The 21,497-nt window shown below is 36.0% G+C and overlaps 1 protein-coding gene across 4 annotated transcripts in view; it reads left to right on the forward strand.

Annotated features, from left to right (window-relative positions):
* Positions 1–21,497, forward strand: part of PAN3 (poly(A) specific ribonuclease subunit PAN3) — a 157,124-nt gene that overhangs the window by 110,731 nt on the left and 24,896 nt on the right. For 3 of the 4 annotated variants that reach the window (XM_008021813.3, XM_008021815.3, XM_073013094.1), the window contains 6 exons: positions 7,297–7,544; positions 12,235–12,339; positions 13,180–13,237; positions 18,224–18,385; positions 18,599–18,715; positions 18,804–18,905. In XM_008021813.3, the coding sequence (XP_008020004.3) occupies positions 7,297–7,544; positions 12,235–12,339; positions 13,180–13,237; positions 18,224–18,385; positions 18,599–18,715; positions 18,804–18,905 (792 nt within the window). The remainder of the gene's footprint in view (positions 1–7,296; positions 7,545–12,234; positions 12,340–13,179; positions 13,238–18,223; positions 18,386–18,598; positions 18,716–18,803; positions 18,906–21,497) is intronic. The other variant, XM_008021814.3, reaches the window with a different exon arrangement.

Raw genomic sequence — 21,497 nt, forward strand, 5'->3', positions numbered from 1 at the left:
ATACCTATGTTTTTTTTGTTGTATTTTGTACATTTAGGTTTTTGATTCATTTTGAAGTAATTTTTGTGTATGGTATGAAATTAGGTGTTGGATGTTACATATTATGTTTCTGTTTCACATGGTCACCACTAGATTTTTACCGTTCATTCTTTAAGTATGGAATTGTTGAAGAGATGGGCAGTAAAAATATTAATACAAGATTTTTATTTATTTTTTTTGAGATGAAGTCTCGCTCTGTTGCCCAGGCTGGAGTATAGTGGCGTGACCTCGGCTCACTGCAACCTTCGCCTCCTGGGTTCAAGTGATTCTCCTGCGTCAGCCTCCCGAGTAGCTGGGAGTACAGGTGCCTACCACCACGCCTGGCTAATTTTTTGTATTTTTAGTAGAGATGGGGTTTCACCATGTTGGCCATTCTGGTCTCGAACTCCTGACCTCAAGTGATCTATCCGCCTCAGCCTGCCAAAGTGCAGGGATTACAGGCGTGAGCCACCGCGCCTGGCCAATACAAGAATTTTTAATGACTTTGAGCCTTCCTGTCCCCCTTCAGTGTTTTAGTTGTCTAGAATTTTAGTTATACTTTGACTTTTATTATTCTTTTACTGTTAGTGCTTATTCAGATTTTCTCACATATTCTGACATTCCATGCCTTTTAAGGGGGGAATTTCCTTTTTAGTGAAGTTGATCATTTAATAGTTCTTTCACCATGGAGATGTGAGTGACAAACCTTAAACGTGTCTTTCTCTCTTCATTTGTAGATGGTATATAAATTTCAAGTAGACAGTTATCTTTTCTCCTTTGAAAATTTCATTGTTTAGTGTTGCTGATACAGTTAGCGTATTTTTCTTTTGCTAGATCATTTGTCTCTTTTCTGGTAGCTTTTAAGATTTTCTCTTTGTCTTTCGCATGCTACATTTTTGCGTAATTGGTAGAAAGGACTTATTTTACTCAGAACTTTTTTTTTAAACAGCATCTGTCTGTCACCCAGGCCTGAGTGCAGTGGCATGATCATAGCCCACTTCACCCTCTTCCTCCCTGGGCTCCAGCAATCCTTCCACCTCAGCCTCTTGAGTAGCTGGGACTACAGAGGCATACCATGTCTGGTTTATTTTATTTTATTTTATTTTATTTTTTGAGATGGAGTTTCACTCTTGTCATCCAGGCTGGAACAGTGGTGTGACCTCTGCTCACTGCAACCTCTGCCTCGCGGGTTCAGGTGATTCTCCTGCCTCAGCCTCCCAAGTAGCTGGCATTGCAGACATATGTTTGGCTAATTTTTATATTTTTAGTTGTGACGGGGGTTCACCATGTTGGCCAGGCTGGTCTTGAACTCCTGACCTCAGGTGATCCACCTGCCTCGGCCTCCCAAAGTGTTGGAATTACAGGTGTGAGCCACCATACCCGGCCTAATTTTTTATATTTTTTTGTAGAGACGGGGTTTCACCATGTTGCCCAGACCGGCCTCTAATGCCTCGCCTCAAGCAATTCTCCTGCCTCAGCCTCCCAAAATGCTGAGATCACAGGGCTCAGCTACCACACCCAGCCTCTGCTGAGAACTCTTACTTAGGACTTCTTGAATGAGGAGTTATGTGCAAAGGAGTTATGTGCTGAGTTCTTGAAAATCACAAATCTTTTTTTTTTTTTCCAAATGTTGCTTCTCCAATATTCTTCTTCTCCTGGATATTTACATTTTCATCATTTTGTATCTCTTAACTACTCTTAAATTTTCCAAGTTTTATTTCTGGGTAATTTCCTCAGATCTTTATTTATTTATTGTTTCCTTTTTGATTTATCTACTTTAATTTGTTGTTTCCCTCTTTGATTTATGTACTTTACTATTTAATGCATCTTTTGATGGTTTTTTCCCTTTAATTTTAATGCTTATATTTTCACTCTTAGCCAGTGCGCTCTGTTTTGGAAGAACAAACACCTTATTCTTTTGTGATGTTTGTCACTTCTTTCATATTCTTAATCACCTCAGTAGTAATTATATTTTATAATCTGTTTTATATGGTTCTGTTACGTGCACTCTTTCTTCTTGAGTTGTTAATTTTCAAGTATGTTGTACTTGCTGGTTCTTACGAGTTCTTTTAAGTGGGATTATTTTCTGGGGAAGGTTCTTATATGTTGTCATTTTGTGGAAATATTCATCAAAATAGTTTGGTGTTTGCTTCAGCAATGTGTCTGAAGAGGTTTTCCAAAGCAAGTTGAGTATTGTGTTGATTTGTTGGGATTCTGTAGCATGGAATCTCACGAGGATTTTCTCTCTTATACTTATGCATAGAACAGGCATGTGGTTTCCATTTCTCTTAAGACATCACCTCGGTCCTCCAACCTTCCTCTTTTTTTCTCCATTGCTGTTCCATAAACAGGCTTCCCTTTTGGTTCTATGAGCTGATAGAAATGGTTTTGTCCTATATTTACTGCTTTTCCAGAGTCCTGGTTTTACACAGGGGGTTTAGTTTCATTTTCTGTATTCTATGGACTCATGGCCACTTTTCATGTACCCTTGTGGGCCTTAGAAACTCAGCTGTAGAGACTGTATCTGACCTAGCTTATAATTTCCCAAACTCCACAACATAAGCTCCTGACTTCAGATTCTGCTTTAGTTTCTTGCTTTGGGGGTTTTAATTTATTTTTTATTATTTATTTATTTATTTACTTTTTGAGACAGAATTTTATTCTGTTGCCCAGGCTGGAGTACAATGGTGCAATCTCGGCTCACGGCAACTTCCACCTTCCAGGTTCAAGTGATTCTCCTGCCTCGGCCTTCTGAGTAGCTGGGATTACAGGTGTACATCAACACACCCAGCTATTTTTGTATTTTTAGTAGAGATGGGGTTTCGCTATGTTGGCCAGGCTGTTTTGAACTCCTGACCTCAGGTGGTCTGCCTGCCTCGGCCTCCCAAAGTGCTGGGATTATACGTCTGAGCCACTGCGACTGGCCCTTTTTTTTTTTTTTTTAAATCAGGTATTTTTTTTTTTTTTTTTTTTGAGGCGGAGTTTCGCTCTCTCGCCCAGGCTGGAGTGCAGTGGCCGGATCTCAGCTCACTGCAAGCTCCGCCTCCCGGGTTCACGCCATTCTCCTGCCTCGAGACTCCCGAGTAGCTGGGACTACAGGCGCCCGCCACCTCGCCCGGCTAGATTTTTGTATTTTTTAGTAGAGACGGGGTTTCACCGGGTTAGCCAGGATGGTCTTGATCTCCTGACCTTGTGATCCGCCCGTCTCGGCCTCCCAAAGTGCTGGGATTACAGGCTTGAGCCACCGCGCCCGGCCAAATCAGGTATATTTTAAATGCTGGGGTGTTGTGTTTTATCTCACAGTTCTGTGCATTCGTAACATTGGTAGGGGTTGAGGGAGAGTGTCCATGTTAGTTTAGTCTCTCATTTTCCAGAAATAATATTGTACTGACTGGTTGGTTGTATTTAGGAAGGGTGCTGATTTGGTATGTATTAATTTTCTAATCATTTACTCTAATAATTCTGTAATTATTTTCAGGAGTTTTTTATGTTGTTTGTCTTAGGTTTTCCAGAAATAGAATTGTGTCATCTAAAAAAACAGTGATGCTTTGCCTTTATAAATTAGCCTTGAAGTTTTTTATCTCATTTCTTTATTTGGTCAGTTCTGGTTAATTTCTCCAGTGGACATTCCTATATTGTTCCTTACTTTTATTTGAATTGGGTACTTTTGAGAATAATTTTTCAAATGCCCTAAAGCAGTTAATTTATCATATTGCTTTTAAATATCTCAGTTTGCATATTCACTTTAGAAGTTATAGTGTAATTATTCTATACTAATGTCATCAGAATGTCATTTCAAGAGTAAATGACAAGAAGTAATACAAAAAATGAAATACAAAAGTGAAATATTCTTAATTTAGAATATTTAAAATATAAATTTTCATTCTTCTAGGTTGTTTCTTATGCTGATCTTCTATGTATTATTATATTTGCTTTGGTATTCTGTTGATTGAGTGTCAGTTAATATCAGGGTGTTCCAATAACCATTGGTAGCCCTTTCCCTGCTGTATGTGGAAAGATTGAAATTATATGAGAATATGTGTGAAACATGAAATTTCTAATGAAGAAGAAACTTCTATTATGGTGTGTCTGATGTACCTCATTATTAAAAGAAGACCTTTAGTTGTATTATATCAAATTGTTTCCTCAAACCCTTTTAGCATAAGATTCCTGTGGTTAAATATTAAATAATGTGCAATGGAAGATGTCATTTTAAATTAAGAATTCTGAACTTTCAATCACATTTTCTTAATTTGATCAGAATCTGTTCATTTTAATTCAGCATCCTATTTTAAACTACTTGTTCTTGTAGTGTGATTCTATTCTTTCTTGCTGTTTATAATTTAGTACTGTATATAGGCACTTAAGAATGGGCATCTTGTTAGTATTTGTCTTCATAATACTAAATACAGAATACCTCTCTCCAAGCAGATGTGTAGATATTTTACCCAGTTCTTTAACACACTTGTAAAATATACAGGTGACACAAAGCTGTGCCTTTTGTGATTAGATTAGGTATTTTAGTAATTTAGTTTTTAATTTCCTATGCAATTTAAATATCCTATTATCCTTATGGGGGGGTGATACTTACTGTTGTACATGTTTTATTTTGAATGCTCTTTCTTTTCTTTTTCTTGTTTTCCTCTCCCCGCCACCCCGCCTTAAAGAGACAGGGTCTTGCTATGTTGCCCAGATTGGAGCACAGTGGCTGTTCATGGGCGCTGTATGGCTCACGCAGCCTCAAACCCTTGGGCTTAAGCGAATCTCCTGCCTCAGTCCCCCCAGGTAGCTGGGACTACAGGCCCACACGACTGCACCCAGCTTACATTTTAAATGTATTTAAGTAACTCCAATCAGCCTCAGCTCAGAGGTGAATTCAAATTTTATTTCTGCAGCTTTATATTAAAATAACTTCACAAAATTTAGAATTCTTAAGAGAACTCTTGATACTCTATAGTGTAAATTCTACTGTACATGAATTTCTATCTTAACTCACCTTAGATTGTTTTTATGGTAATCTCTTTCCATGTATTCAGCCTTAAAGAGAGATTCTACTTTTAGTCTCTCTTACATACCTACTTTGATGTCAGAGTCTTTCCCTTTAGCCCATGCTACACATAGCTTCAGTAGTCACACTAAAGCTAGTAAAACATGTAATTGATTTCCTGTTTTTCTGAGTGTGCAAGACTTAGGAACTGGGCAACTATATAGCATGTTGGCTGAGAGCACAGAGTTTGTAATTAAATCAACCTGAGTTTGAATCTTGATTCTTTTGTTGAATTACCTATATTTGTCCTTACAGTAATTGTTTTGATCTTTTAAGTTAGTTTCTCCTCTGTGAAATAAATATGCTATATCTACCTCACAGGGTGGTTGTGAGGATTAAGTAGACTGATGGATGTGGAACACTTTGATTAGTGCCTGGCTCAAGAATTGTAGTTCTGTTGTGTTACTTAATGTCATAATAGTAAACAAATTTACTCATCTTTGGTTACTTGGCCAGTTTTATTTTGGAAAGTCTTAGAGACTAGCTTTAGGAAAAGCTGTCTAAAATGCATTTCATTTTAGACAAGTAGGAAGTTTTTATCCATTGATAATAGTCTAATATAATTTTTGCTGTATGGATTAACCTTTAATTAAATGTACAATATAGAGTTAGACAGAAACAGAGCTCTGGAATAGTTTTTTAAAAATAAAAAGTTTATATCAATATAGTAATTTGGCTTCATATTTTTTTTAAGGAGTTTGGGGTTTAATTTTCTTTTACACACATTTGAGACATAACTTGAGAATTCCTATCCTATTTTAATCTCAATGCAGTAGACATTGTGTTATAGTAGTAGGAGTACTAGATTGGGAATTCGTAGAGTTGAGTGTTGGCTTTGCTGTTGACTTTGCATGTATGTCCTGTGGTGTTTATAGCCTGACTTACCTCACCTACCTACTTTAGTTGCTCAGAAAACCAGAAATAATTATGTTGAGGCTCTTCAGAAAGTACAGAGGGCTATTCAGAGAAAAGAAAAGTATTACCTCAGTTCTCTGCTTATTTTTGTTCACCTACATGTTTTCAGAAAACATGTTGGTATCTTATGAATTATTAGACATTGAAACTCATATCCCTGGTAATCATAATTTTGTGACTAGAGGCATTTTTTGGTAACCTTTTTCTTGTATTGTGAGGTGGCATATTACCTCAGTGTTGAAGGTTTTTAGGCATTCACCAAATAGCCAGAAAACAGTTCCTGGATAAGCTCTTTTTTTTTCAGGAAGAGTAACTGTTGCTCTAAATACCCTTTTCAATCTGCTCAGAACTGATCACTCCATTAAGCCTTTGATTAACTCTACCTGGTTTTAATTAATTTGCATTTCATCAGCATTTATGCATGTAGTTGTAGTGCATTAGTTTATATATATGTATTTTTTTAAGTTATTTTATGTCTTTTACATGTGACCTGGTCTTTTTTTCTCAGCTAGCTTGGAATCTCCTGAAGGGTAAAGACAATTGTCCTTTCCCTTTCTCCAATAATAGAGGGTGCTCTGCACATAATGTTTCTTATTGGTTGTGGTGGTTCCACTAGTACATAATGGTATCAGTTGGCCTAATTTTAAATAGTACGCATCTGTAGAAATTTTCAGAATATGCCTATTTAGAGTTAATGACAAAAAGGCATCAGAACAACAGACTGCTTGATATTAAACATATGGCACTTTAGCTGCTATGTATTTCAACTTTTTTTTTTTTTGCTTTTTCAAACAGTTTTGTTAATTATATTTGGCTGAATGAAATCTAGTAGCTCTTCATAGATAATTTGAATTTTTAATACTGTAATATGTTTGGGGAATGCGCTATTTGTATTGTTAATGATTCTTAATAAAAAAGGAATTATGCCTTTTATAAAAGCTTTTCTTTTATAAAAGGCTTAATTTTATAAAGAGTCCCAATTCGGTTACTTCCCACCCTTCCATTAATTTATTACATTTTTGGTCATTCTTGCTATTAAAGTTTGTGATGTAAACCTTGATATGGAGGAGACTGTTCTTACAATAAATCTGCTAACATATTTGGAAATAACTACATTTGAAAAAAGAAACTTTACATTTGCTTTAGTCAGAGCTTTTTCTACAACAAAACAAGATAAAATTATTTCCTTCATCTTTGTGCACTTAAGAGCCCAAAGATGATGTTTCTTCCAAATGAATGTTTGCATTTTATTTTCCAGACTTTTTCTCTAAAACCAATTATTGCTCCATTAAGAAACATTTTTACGTCTTCTTCAGGAATGTCGTTGTCTGCTGGGTCTTCCCCTCTTCATTCCCCCAAGATTACTCCACATACTTCTCCTGCTCCCAGAAGAAGAAGTCACACTCCAAATCCAGCAAGTTACATGGTGCCTTCTAGTGCCTCTACATCTGTTAATAATCCTGTTTCTCAGACTCCGTCTTCTGGTCAGGTGATCCAAAAGGAAACTGTTGGTGGAACGACTTACTTCTATACAGACACAACTCCAGCACCTTTGACTGGAATGGTATGTTTGCATTAAAGAGGACATTTTAGTACTCTCTTGTAACAGGTCCTTTTAGTAATGAGGTGGTCCACCCCCTCCTGCAGCTTTTTACTGTGATGCAAAAAAGTATTCAATTTCTCACTTAGATGAGAAGTCTAGTCTCTTCTCAACTCTTCAAATTTATCTAGTTCTGCCTTACTAATAACTCTAGTTTTAGACTAATCTGGTTTAATCAGAAATTAGATTATATCCATGGTCTTACTTTAGTACTTTATGGCATGTTTTGCTTATGGGTTTACCTTGTACTAGCTGGAGTTGATGCCTGCTGACATTTGTTTTTAGGTATAGATAGTTTAACCTCTAGTAAGAAGCTAGAAAAAGTAGATGGTATGTCCTCAGTAGTTACTGGAAGCAAATCAATGATAAACCCTTATTTCAGATGAGGTGGTTATTTAACAGCTAGATCTGTGGATGGTGGAGTGACACATAGTGATAAGGGGCCTGCAGTATGGCTCTTTGCTAAGGAGGTAGAAGAGTCAGACCAAAGAGAGCCATGATTATAGATGAGGAAAGAGTTACCAAAGGACTGGTGATGAAGTGAGAGAAGAATCATGAAACAGTTGGGAAGAGGTGGCCCCAGAGGAGACATGAATATGAAGACCAAGAGAGGAAGAACATGGCCAGAAAGAAAGATTTCTTATCAGAGTCAATTAGTAATGTTCCAGAACAGGGAGAAGGGACAGGAGTCAAGGGGGCGAGAATGAATGGAGAAGGAGAGGGAAGGATTCCATGTTATGTAAATTGTACCTTTTTTAGCTTCATTACTTCGTCCATATTCAAAAATTATTTTATTTACCCTAGAAAAATAAGTAGTAGATGAAGACCTCATGAGTGAGAAAGCCAGAGTCCACTAAAACAGGGGTCCCTAATCCTTGAACCATAGACCAGTGTTAGGAACCGGCCTCACAGCAGGAGGTGAGCAGTGGGCAAGTAAGTGAAGTTTCATCTGTATTTACACCCACTCCCCATTGCTCTCATTACCATCTGAGCTCCTCCTTGTGTCAGATCAGCGGCGGCCTTAGATTCCATAGGAACATGAACCCTGTTGTAAACTGTGCATGCCAAGGATCTAGGTTGTGTGCTCCTTATGAGAATCTAGTCCTTGATGATCTGTCACTGTTTCCCATCACGCCCAGATGGGACTGCCTAGTTGCAGGAAAACAAGCTCCCACTGATTCTATATTATGGTAAGTTGTATAATTATTTCATTATATGTTACAATGTGATAATAATAGAAATAAAATGCACAATCAGTGTAATGCGTTTGAATCATGCCAAAAACGTCCCTTCACCCCCACCCCCTAGTCCATGGAAAAATTGTCTTCTGCGAAATCAGTCCCTGGTGCCAAAAAGGTTGGGGATTGCTACATTAAAATAACGGAAGCTGATCTAATCTATAGACATTTGACAGTCATAGAAGATAGGTTTATATGAAATGTTATTTGGATTTCAATATGCCGTTTTGATCCTCAAAGTTAACTTATTTTGATTGAATTTAATATTTTACTAAGATAATTTGAGTGAAAAGAAAGCATACTTCTTTTTTTTGTTTGTGCCACATTGTTTTTAGACTCGTGAATCTATGTACTTATGAAACTGTTTCTCCAATTGTAAAATAAGGATATTAATACCTAACTGTTCTATGAGAAATAGATGTGAAAACATTTATAGAAATAGTTGTAAGTCATGTAAACTGCTTTTTAAAAATAATAAAATAGCTAACAGTTTTGTGGGCTTTTTAAAAATCAGAAATCTTTCAAACATTATCACAGAACCACTTTCCAAACAGAAGATCAAAAAAATAGGTAGGTAGAGACTTCTCTTTGTTCTTTCAAATAAGGAATCCATGAGTGTTTTAGCCTTTTTCGTTTATTATGTTTTATAATCATTTACCTTTTAATTTTATTTGTAGAAAGAAATTTAGTTTAATGTATATGTAGGCTCTTTGGCACAAAATTACCTCCACCAATTTTATAGAGATTAAATTTACCTCCACCAGTTTTATAGAGATTAAATATGGCACATTTTAATAATGTTTTTACCCTTCACATACTATATATATATTTTTTATTATTATTATTATTTATTATTATTTTTTCTTGAGATAGATTCTCCCTCTTTCACCCAGGCTGGAGGGCAATGGTGCAATCTTTGCTCACAGCAACCTCCGCCTCCTGGGTTCAAGCATTCCTCCCACCTCAGTCTCCCTGGTAGCTGGGACTACAGATGCACACCACCATGCCTGGCTAACTTTTGTATGTTTAATAGAGATGGCGTTTCACCCAGTTGGCCAGGCTGATCTCAAATTCTTGACCTCAAGTGATCCGCCCACTTTGACCTCTGAAGTGTTGGGTTTACAGGCGTGAGCCACCGTGTCCAGCCTAAACTATGCTATGTTATGTAAGGAAACCAACATGAGAAAAAAGAGATATTACTCTTCCTGCAGACACAGGCTAAAGGAAACCTTACAAGTATCACAAAACTGCTTCCTGGTTGAGATCTAGATCAGAGCAGTCATGTTGAGGCAGCACAAGTCAGCTGAATTCGTTTTTAAAAGAGAAAAACAGTTTCATTGTTTAAAATGAAAGAATGAAGAAATAGAAAAGATATTTAAAACTGAACTTTGATTTTGTATCATGGACCAGTGAAGGAGAGACAGAGAAAAGAGTGATAAAGAGAAGAAAGGGTGGTGGGATGAGTCCAGTTGGAAGAATGAAAGACAAGAAGCTGGAAGCTGATGTAGTAACTTTATTGTAGTTTGCTTGGAAGGTAAATGTATTATTGTATCCTTCTGTTCACTTATCCTGCTGACCTAGAATAGGTTTGAATAACACTTTGTTTAGTTTGGTCACAAAATGCCTGTGAAGGGGAGAATTCTTTGGGCAGTCGGGGCAATGTTCCTTTGTTACCTCCTAGTACCCAAACACCTTTAATTTCTCCTTCCTTGCTTCCAGTTGCTTTCAAAAAGTGGTGATGAACTGTTTGTGTAGTTGCCGCTTAGTATCCAAGGGGGATTGATTCCAGGACTCCCACATATAGCAAAATTCCTGGGTGCTCAATTCTCTGATATAGAATGACATAGTATTTGTGTAGATCTTATACACATCCTCCTGTATACTTTAAATTATCTCTAGATTACTTATAATACCTAATGCAGTATAAGTGGTCTGCGAATAGTTGTTACACTGTATTTTTAATTTGTATTACTTCTTATTGTTGTGTTGTCATTTTTTTCCCCTGAATATTTCCTACCCATGGTTGGTCCAATCCTTGAATACAGAACCCAGGGATACAGAAGGCTGACTATGTGACATTTCTTCGAAAGAGCTACTTTTGTCTTCTCAGTGGAGCTTAAAGTTTACTGTATCTGAAGAAATGTTTTCTTTCTCATTAGGTTTTTTTTTTTTTTTTTGAGACAGAGTCTTGCTCTGTCACCCAGGCTGGAGTGCAGTGGCATGATCTCGGCTCGCTGCAGCCTCCACCTCCCAGTTTCAAGCGATTCTCCTGCCTCAGTCTCCTGAATAGCTGGGATTACAGGCACCTGCCACTAAGCGTGGCTAACTTTTTTTTTTTTTTTTTTTTTTTTTTGAGATGGAGTCTTGCTCTGTCACCCAGGCTGGAATGCAGTAGTGCAAACTCGCCTCTGGGTTCAAATGATTCTGCCTCAACCTCCTGAGTAGCTGGGACTACAGGTGCGTGCCACCACACTCGGCTAATTTTTTATATTTTTAGTAGAGAAAGGGTTTCACCATGTTAGCCAGGATAATTTTTGTATTTTTAGTAGGGATGGAGTTTCACCATGTTGGCCAGGCTGGCTCATTAGATTTTTAATTGATTACTGAAATATTATTTTTATTTATTTATTTGAGACGGAGTTTTGCTCTTGTTGCCCAGGCTGGAGTGCAATGGCGCGATCTCCACTCACTACAACCTCCACCTCCCGGGTTCAAGCGATTCTCTTGCCTCAGCCTCCCAAGTAGCTGGGATTACAGGTTTGTGCCACCACACCTGGCTAATTTTGTATTTTTAGTAGAGATGCAGTTTCTCCATGTTGGTCAGACTGGTCTCGAACTCCTGACCTCAGGTCATCCGCCCACCTCAGCCTCCCAAAGTACTGGGATTACAGGTGTGAGCCACTGTGCCAGCTGAAATATTATTTTTAATATGAAATTCTTTCAGAAAGTATTCTATAACAGCTATTCTCTGAGGTTTTTACTTCAATATTCTTTACAGCGTTAAAATGTATTAAAATTTATTGCTATCATGTAAAGATTAAAATTTTATCAAAACACTGATAAAGCTTATCAATTATGAAAAATTAGTGAGGCTGGGCATGGTGGCTCACACCTGTAATCCCAGCACTTTGGGAGGCCGAGGCAGGTGGATCACCTGAGGTCAGGATCAGCCTGGCCAACGTGGTGAAACCTTGTCTCTACAAAAATAGAAAAATTAGCTGGGCATAATGGTGGGTGCCTGTAATCCCAGCTACTCGTGAGGCTGAGGCAGGAGAATCACTTGAACCCGGGAGGCGGAGGTTGTAGTGAGCCGAGATTGCGCCACTGCACTCCAGCCTGGGCAACAGAGCAAGACATTGTCAGAAAAAAAGAAAGAAAAATGAGTGATTGTATTTACCCCCTTCCTACCTTTTTAGGTGTTTCCAAACTATCATATTTATCCTCCGACTGCACCTCACGTTGCTTATATGCAGCCGAAAGCAAATGCACCTTCCTTCTTCATGGCCGATGAACTCCGGCAGGTACGCTTTCAGAATTCGTAGTAAGAAAACTTAATGTCTCCTGTGCTTTAGTGAACAGGGGAAAGAACAGAGCTCTTTTCAAATCATATTATTTAATCAAATATGCTGTAGTAAAGCACATCGAATTTATAAATTTTAATTGGTGTGTTTATTTAAGGAAACCTGTCTTTTAAAAAAATTTCAAATAAATTTTGTGTTAGGATATAAAACGTAGAATAGCTATTTAAATGGTTCGCTCTTCTGTACTTCATTTTATTTCTATTGAAGGGGCTCTGAAGTATATAAATGATTTCAGTGGTTTCTAACAGTATTCTTCTAATAGGTGTAGGTTAAAAATAAGTAGTTTGGCTCAGGAAATAACTTTAAAGAGAGCTTAATATTTTTTTAAAAGAATGTTTTACAAAAGTGTTTTGTTTAATTTTTGGTAAACAACTAGTTATTTGATATGTAGAATTTCACTTTACACTCAGATTCTCAGAAATATTTTTGTTTCATAGAGGTGAGTTCTACCAGTATAGTGCTTTTTAAATTAATTATTACCAGCTTACTAGTAGACCTTGAATTTTCAGCCACAGTGTTAGTCATGTGTTTTGGGTAGCCCAGCTACCTGTGTGTAAGTGGCACAGCTACTTAAACTCAGTCTTAATTATGGGCAAGTCTAAGTCTATCTGGGCCTGGAGTTCAGACATTTTACCATGTTTAGAAATGTTGTTTCATGATTTTAATATTTAAAAAGTGCACATGCCAAAAATATTAATATTTAGGTTATTTAATTATAATAGGAAATCCAAGTTTCAGAATCTGTGTTTAAATAGAAATGTACTTATTTCTGTTTCATAGGAGCTGATCAACAGACATTTAATAACAATGGCTCAAATTGATCAAGCAGATATGCCAGGTAAAATGCAAGTTGATCCTTCCTCTCTTTTAAAGGCTGTAATAATTCTTAGGTGGTAGTACATGTTTTATGCATTATTAAGAAGAGTTCCAGGCTGGGCGTGGTGGCTTATACCTGTAATCCCAGCAGTTTGGGAGGCTGAGGCGGAAGGATTGCTTGAGCCCAGAAGTTTGAGACTAGCCTGAGCAAAATAGTGGGAACGTGTCTCTACAAAAAATAAATGAGCTAGGCGTGGTTGTGCACATTTGTAGTCCCAGCCACTCAGGAGAGACTGAGGCAAGAGGATCACTTGAGCCCTCAAGGTCAAGACTGCAGTGAGCTGGCTATATCGCCCCACTGCACTCCAGCCTGGGTGACAGAGTGAGACCCTGTCTCAAAAAAAAAAAAAAAAAAAAAAAAAAAAAAAAAAAAAAAGAACAGCCCCAAGATACTACTGATCATCTGGTTTATTTCTGTTAATTTTACGTATGTTCATAAAAAGTGTATATAGTTTTAGAATTCATGGTGATTTACTGTGCACTAGAATATTTTTATCTCCTGAAACTTAATAAAGCATGGGTTCTTAAGCAGGAGAGGATGGTAATTATTAGTACCATTTGTGAGACTACTGTGTGCCAGACAGTATACTAATTAAATACTTTACATGTCTGTCTTTATGTCTCACAAACATCCTGTGACATATTATTTCCACTTTACATATGAGGAATACTGAAGTTGGCAGGTTAAGTAACTTACCTTTAGGACCAATGGCTGGTAAATAACTGACTGATTCCAGACCTAAACCAAAGTTTTTCAGACTGTACCACGATATTTCTTAAAGCATATTAAAATATCTTTCCTTAGCTTACTCTGTATAAATGAAATATGATATAATTTAGTAAAATTTCATAAATAATACAGTAGGAACACATTTGCCATAAAGATCATCTCAAAATGCCTGGTTGTAATCAGGAATTCAGCATAGTCTAGTGTGTGTTGTCTCTTGATTGCTAAAGAATTAAAAGAAATATGGCTGTTATTTCTTAAGATGGATCTTTCCAGGTAAGGTGGGAAGGAACTTACCTGTCATAACCTTTGAAATACTCATCTTGGAATTTTTCTTAACTGTTTAATATTGTATTTGAGGCTTTAGCCAGGTTTTGCAAAAGTTTAAAAAGAAAAAAAATGGAAGGCACAAAGACTGGAAAGGAGAAAATAGAACTGCCATCTATAAATCATGTGACTGCAGATTAGACATTATTTGAAATAACAAACTGTAGAAAATGGCTGGATATAAGATTAATACATCAGTTGCATTTCTGTAGGCCAGTACCCAGTTAACTTCAAAATATAATTAAAAGCAAATGCTGTTTAAAAATGCAGTATCAGTATGTAGGAATAAATACAACAGAAGATAGGTAAGATTTCAGCAGGGGAGATTTATTCATTAAGAAGTATTAAATAATGTAAAGTGAAATTCTGTAGATTAGTAGAGATTACTCATGATTAGGAAGACAGAACAAGTAAGATGTCAATTTTTCTAAACTGACATATAGATCCAGTAGAATTCCAGTCAAAGCATAACTTCCAGTCAAATCTTTTCATGAAGTATGATAAAGTGTATCAAAGAATAAAACCCAAGACCATCCAACGTACTTTGAAGAGTATGGTTGTTATTTATGTTCATATGAAGAATTTGTTTGTGTATTAGGGAAGGAGAGGTTTGATTTGAGTCTACAGTAACTAAAATGTGATGATGACACAGGGTTAGACAGATTAATGGAACAGATTACAGAGAGCCCAGACACGTTCTGTGATAAAGGTGGCAAATCAGTGGGGAAAAGAAAGCATTGGAAAAATGGTTTTTGGTTTTTTAATTAAAAAAATAAACTTTGATTGAAACAGCATCTTGCTCTGTCACCCAGGCTGGAGTACAGTGGTGTGATCGCAGCTCACTGCAACCTCCGACTCCTGGGCTTAAGCATTCCCCCACCTCAGCCTCCCAAGTAGCTGGGACTACAGGTGTACACCACCACACTTGGCTAATTTTTGTATATTTTGTAGAGAGGGTCTCACCATGTTGCCCAGGCTGGTCTTGAACTTCTGGACGCAAGTGATCTACCTGCCTCAGCCTCCCGAGAGTGCTGGGATTACAGGCATGAGCCACTGTGCTTGACCACAAAAAATGGTTTTCTATATTGACAAGATAAAATTGGGTGATTATCTCAAGCCACATGAAAAAGTCAACTTCAAATAAATTAAGAACTTACATGTCTAAAACAGAACTCTAAAACTCTTATTAAATGAATGTATTTTATCTACTTTTTAAAATACTTTAAAAAATAAAAACTAATTTTATCTACATTTGCAGTGATGATAAAATATTTAAAATTTTTTTGTCACATTCTCTTTCAGCTATCCATGAGTACTTTACATCATTCATCAGTACGCACACAATTTTCAGCTTAGACATTTTCAAACAAACACCGCTTATGTTTCTGACTATCCCTTCATGCTTAACATTTGTTTACGTTATAGTTCAACCGTTTGACACTTGATCATATAGTTTTTGGCATCATGAATTACAGTGCAGTGAACATATTCATCTACTTAATTTTTTTCTTCTGTAGGAAATATTTTTTTCCTTAGAAGAAATACTTCAAATATTTCTAAACTGATCTATATATAGATTCAGTATAATTCAGAAATACTTTTATAATTATTTGTACTTTTAAGCATAAAAAATGTACATAATTGATCAACTGATGCTCTTTTAAAAATATATAAAAAAGAAAACAGCTCCGGGTGCAGTGACTGACACCTGTAATCCCAGCACTTTGGGAGGCCAAGGTGAGTGGGTCACTTGAGGTCAGAAGTTTGAGACCAGCCTGGCGAACATGGTAAAACCCCATTTGTACTAAAAATACAGAAATTAGCCAGTGTGATGGCGCCCACCTGTAATTCCAGCTCCTCAGGAGGCTGAGGCACGAGACTCGCTTGAACTCGGGAGGTGGAGGTTGCAGTGAGATTGTGCCATGCGCTCCATCCTGAGTGACGGAGTGAGACTCTGTCTACACAAAAAAGACAGAAAGAAAAATGTAAAGTAGAAGTGGTTTTAAAGTTTAGTACATAGAACCAAATTGCTTTCCAAGGGATATCAGTTAAACACCATTGATTTGTAAGTTGTAATAATTTACTAGCAACCCCATAGCAAACGAGTGCCTAATATCCTTGGGAATTGCTCTGTTCTTTGTATTTTCATAGTGTATTAGCTCTCAAAGTATGATTCCTTAACCAGAGGCCTCATTTTCATTGACTTTTAGGAACTTGTTAGAATTGTAAGTTCTTGGATCCCACTTCAGATTGTATCAGAAACTCGGGGATTGGGGCCCACCAAACTATGTTTTAACAAGGCTTTAGGTGATTGTGACAGGTGCTGACGTTTAAGAACCAGTGTCATCGCGAATTGTACTTCTTAAATGGGGACTTTACCTCTTACATGTTTTATATAAATCTGTGTTCTTTATTTTTCTCTAGGCCTCTTGAGGGTAAGAACGTATATTTCTTTAGGTTCATTAATACATAGTAGGTGCTCAGTATATTTTACTGATTTGAAATTAATCCTGTATTAACTGCTCCTTAATAAATGAAATAGCTGGAAAGCAAAATGTATCATTTGACTTCCTTATGGACATTATAGTGTTCATTCAAATACAAACTAGGTAAATGCACAAAAGTAAAAGTTACAACTGTATTCACTTGTGTGTATTCTTTCATTATATTGCTTTAATTAAATTAATTAATTAATTTAAGAGATAAGGTCTTAAATGTTGCCCAGGCTGAATTCAACTCCTGGGTTCAAGTGATTCTGCTGCCTCAGCCTCCCAAGTAGCTAGGACTGTAGTCACATGCCATGACACATGGCAGTATACTGCCTTTATTTAAGTAGAACGTGCCACTTGATGACATTTTAATCATTCTATATTTGTTTTTCATTATGGCCCAAATGCCATGTAGAGATTATGATTATAGAATCAAAAAGTCCTGGGTTTGCATCCTACCTTTCTCTCTCAGCTATGCAATCCTTATTATCTTTATTTATGAAATAGGGAATTATACCTCATGGGATTGTTGTGAGAACTAAGAGATAATGAGCATAAAGTATTTGGCAAATGCAGAGGAAGGATCATTTTGAGCCTGTCTTCTGGAATTAGTTTTCTTAATAGGGTTTCATCTGTGTTTCTTACCAGTCAGAGGTCAAAAATTATCAGTTGTTTTTGTTTGTAGGTTTTTTTTTTTTAAACAGGCATAATGCCATGTTTTAAAAATAGTGTTAAACATGTATATTATAAAACATTTGGCAAATACCAAATAATGTAAAGAAAAGAATAATAATCCTCCCTTTAAAAGGTTACCATTGTTGCCATCTGCTATATTTTCTTCTAGTTAGTTTACTATGGCTGTACTACATGTTGGGTTATCTTCCATTCACTTAAAATATTGTAAGCATTCCGAAGTCATTCAAGACAGTTAACAAAGTGAAAGTATAAGTTGGTGTTCAATTGGAAAACATGATTGTATTTGAATCATTAAAAAATACATGTCGTTTTGATTATAAACCTGATAACATGTTTGTTCTAGAAAAATTTATCTGTAAGTGATAAATTGTTTATAAAAATTATTTCTGAGAAACAAATTTGTATTGTGCTATAAAAGGAAATGTTTTTGAATGCATGAACTTTAGTTGTTCTTTGGTTATTTTGTCGTATTATAATGCCTATTTTTATTGATACTGAAGCTAGTTTGTCTTATGGAATTGTTATGTTTATTCTATAATACAAGAGCACATTGTGATATACAAGGCGTTTATAGTAAATATGATTTCTTCTATATTTTTGAGAAAGATTTATGAATGTCTGTATTTTCAAGTCGTCTTCTTATGAATTACTCTAGCAGTTCCTACTTATGAATGTCTGTATTTTCAAGTCTTCTTATGAATTACTCTAGCAGTTCCTACAGAGGTTGACAGCTACCATAGCCTATTTCCTCTAGAACCACTGCCACCTCCCAACCGGATACAGAAATCAAGTAATTTTGGGTATATTACATCTTGCTACAAAGCTGTAAATAGCAAAGATGATCTGCCATATTGCCTTCGGAGGATACATGGTAAGGAAGATAAGTTATCTTCTTTTATAATCATATCATTGGGGCTAAGATTATTCAAACCTTCTTGAATATATTAACATATGAATGGAAATTTTTTATTTGGAAATTAGTACCTCATGAGCAATGTATAATATGGCATTTTCTTTCCATTTCTGATAGAATATGAAGGAGACGTCAATTAGAGTTTACTGTAGTAGAAAAATTGTCTTTCAGGTTTTCGTCTTGTTAACACAAAGTGCATGGTGTTGGTCGACATGTGGAAGAAAATTCAACACTCAAATATCGTAACTTTGCGCGAAGTATTCACCACTAAAGCATTTGCCGAGCCCTGTGAGTAACTTGTAATTTGTCTTTTTGCTAGTGAGCTTCATTATTTGAAGCCAGCTTTCAGTAATGAGTGTTTGTGTTTTATTTTAAGCTCTTGTGTTTGCATATGATTTCCATGCTGGAGGAGAAACTATGATGAGCAGACACTTTAATGACCCTAATGCTGATGCCTATTTCACCAAGAGAAAGTGGGGTAAGAAGATACAGGCAAACTATATTTTGACTAATGCTTTTGCTCTGTGGAACAGTAGTTTTCTACTTTAAAATATGTATCATTTTCCCCTGTAATCATTTAGTTTAAAGACTGTTGCATTTTGTATTAGTCCGTTCTCATGCTCCTGATAAAGACATACCTGAGACTGGGCAATTTACAAAAGAAAAAGGTTCAATGAACTTACAGTTCTTTGTGACTGGGGAGGCCTCACAATCATGGCAGGAGGTGAAAGGCACATCTCACATGGCAGCAGACAAGAAAAGCAAATGAGAGCCAAGTAAAAGGGGTTTCCCCCTATAAAACCGTCAGATCTCATGAGATCTATTCCCTACCACAAGAACAGTATCGGGGAAACTGCCCCCATGATTCAGTTATCTCCCACCGGGTCCCTCCCACAAAACCATGGGAATTCTGGGAGTTACAATGCAAGTTGAGATTTGGATGACACGGCCAAACCATATCACATTTCAAAAAGAAATATGTCAAAGAAATGGAGTTGATGGTCAAGAAGTTAGGAAATAATGTATTTTGCATATTTACTAAGATAAGATAGATTTTTGAAGATTCACATAGATATCAGATATTTAAATAACTGGGAATGTGTTAAAATTGTTTTTCTCTTTAAAATGTTTTTCTTTTAAAATTATAATGCTCTCTTAATAAAGGTGTCTTGGAAAATTCAATAGCTTAGTTAGGAACAGTCTTCATGGCTTCCCTGCCTAAGTGCAACCGTTATGAATCTTTTAGTACATTTCTTTCTAGTCTTGCTTTGTTTTGTTTTCATCTCCTTTTGCATTGTTTTGTTTTTGTTTTAACATTTTATATCATATTGTATCTTTTCTTTATTGTAAGTATTTTCCCTATAGTTTTTATATTCTCTCAATATAATTTAATGATTCCTACTATGACTATATTGTTCTTTAGATAATTATTTCCCTAAACAAATGTTTCAGTTTGAAGGTTGGATTCCATATTACTTAATCTAAGGTTTCAAAATAGAATTTTAAGTAACTTTTCCTTAAACATGGAATATTTTATTTTTTGCCCCTTTGCCCCCTTCTAATATATACTTAAAGAATTGTTTTATTGAGATTTTGCAAACAACCAGAATACTTGAAGTCTAACAAATGTGTGTTAAAGGGTAAATGATTTCAGAGAAAAATAAATCCATTTTGAGATGTTCTATTCATTAATTTATGTATTTGGGGAAGGTCTCAGTCTCTGGGGGCAAGAAAGAAGCATCACATTATGCTTTTTAATCTTTTTAAGATTTTCTTGACTTGAAAATTAAAGAGGAGGGGAGAAAGATTTGAGTCCATATTCTAGTATCTTTCAGATTGCAACTCTCTTTAAAGACTCTAATTATAGACAAAAATAGATTACTTCTGTTTACTTGTTACTTCGCTTTTTGCATTCTGACAGTTGAAAAAAGAAAGTTGTGGTTACATGGCTGTTTCACATTTAACATAGAATGTGGTCATTTTTTTCCTTTTGCTATGTCATCTGTAGACACATGCATAATTTTGTGGAAGGGGATGTGGTACAACTTTTCTTATAGATGACTGTAGTTGTTGCTCCAATTTATTTTGGTAGTAACACCTGTGAAATGACTGTTGGCTTTAATTTATAACTGTGTTTCTCAACTTAAGCAGTATTGACATTTTGAGCTGGATAATTATTTTTGTGGGGGCCGTCTTGTGCATTTCAGAATGTTTATAGTGGCCTCTTCTGACTGAAGCGCCTGGTTCTGCCTACTGAATGCCAGTAGCAATCCCCCTCTACCCCAATTGTAATGCCAGAAATATCTCCAGATGTTGCCAAATGCTGGAGTGGTTTCTTTTGAGACCCACTGTTTTATAGCATTCTTTTCCAGTAATTTTTTAATCGTAATTATTCTGTTTTTGGTGTTCACTGATTAATATACTAATGTTTACATTTTCATAGGAAGTAGTCCTTTTAATATTTTAAAGTATTGAGTAGTCGTAACTTCCCTAACCATACCATGCATGCATAGAAGCCTACCATTTTCCTATACTATGTAATTTATTATCTTAGCACAAATGAAAAAAATAGCAAAGTATAAGAAATATGTTAATTTAGAAAATGGGAAGAATAGCATACCATATGGAGTTGATACAAGATTCAGAATGAGTCTATATCAGTAAAACAACTAGAACAAAGTCTGGCAGACAGTAAGCACTATATGTATGTTTGCTGTAAAAACTCTGTTTCCTTATTACTACATTTATTAATAGTTTCATTTAAACGATTGATAGTCATTTTTGAGATTGGCTTGGCATTTGTTACCAGTGCCATTTTTTTGAGTCTTCTTACACATATTTCCAGAGTGTATTATCTTCTGTCCAAATTGAGAGATAATTATTTTTGAATTTTGTATGTGCTGCTTACCGAAAATTTTATTTCAAGCCATAAGTACATATTTGTTATTTATTGTAAGTACATAATTAACCATTTAATTATGTTGCTTTTTATAACTGATTCACAAAAGGTTGTTTTACAACAATATGAATATAAGGTCGACAGGGTGTAGCGGCTCATGCCTGCAATCCC

Source organism: Chlorocebus sabaeus, chromosome 3, assembly GCF_047675955.1.
Source record: "Chlorocebus sabaeus isolate Y175 chromosome 3, mChlSab1.0.hap1, whole genome shotgun sequence".
Taxonomy (NCBI): Eukaryota; Metazoa; Chordata; class Mammalia; order Primates; family Cercopithecidae; genus Chlorocebus; species Chlorocebus sabaeus.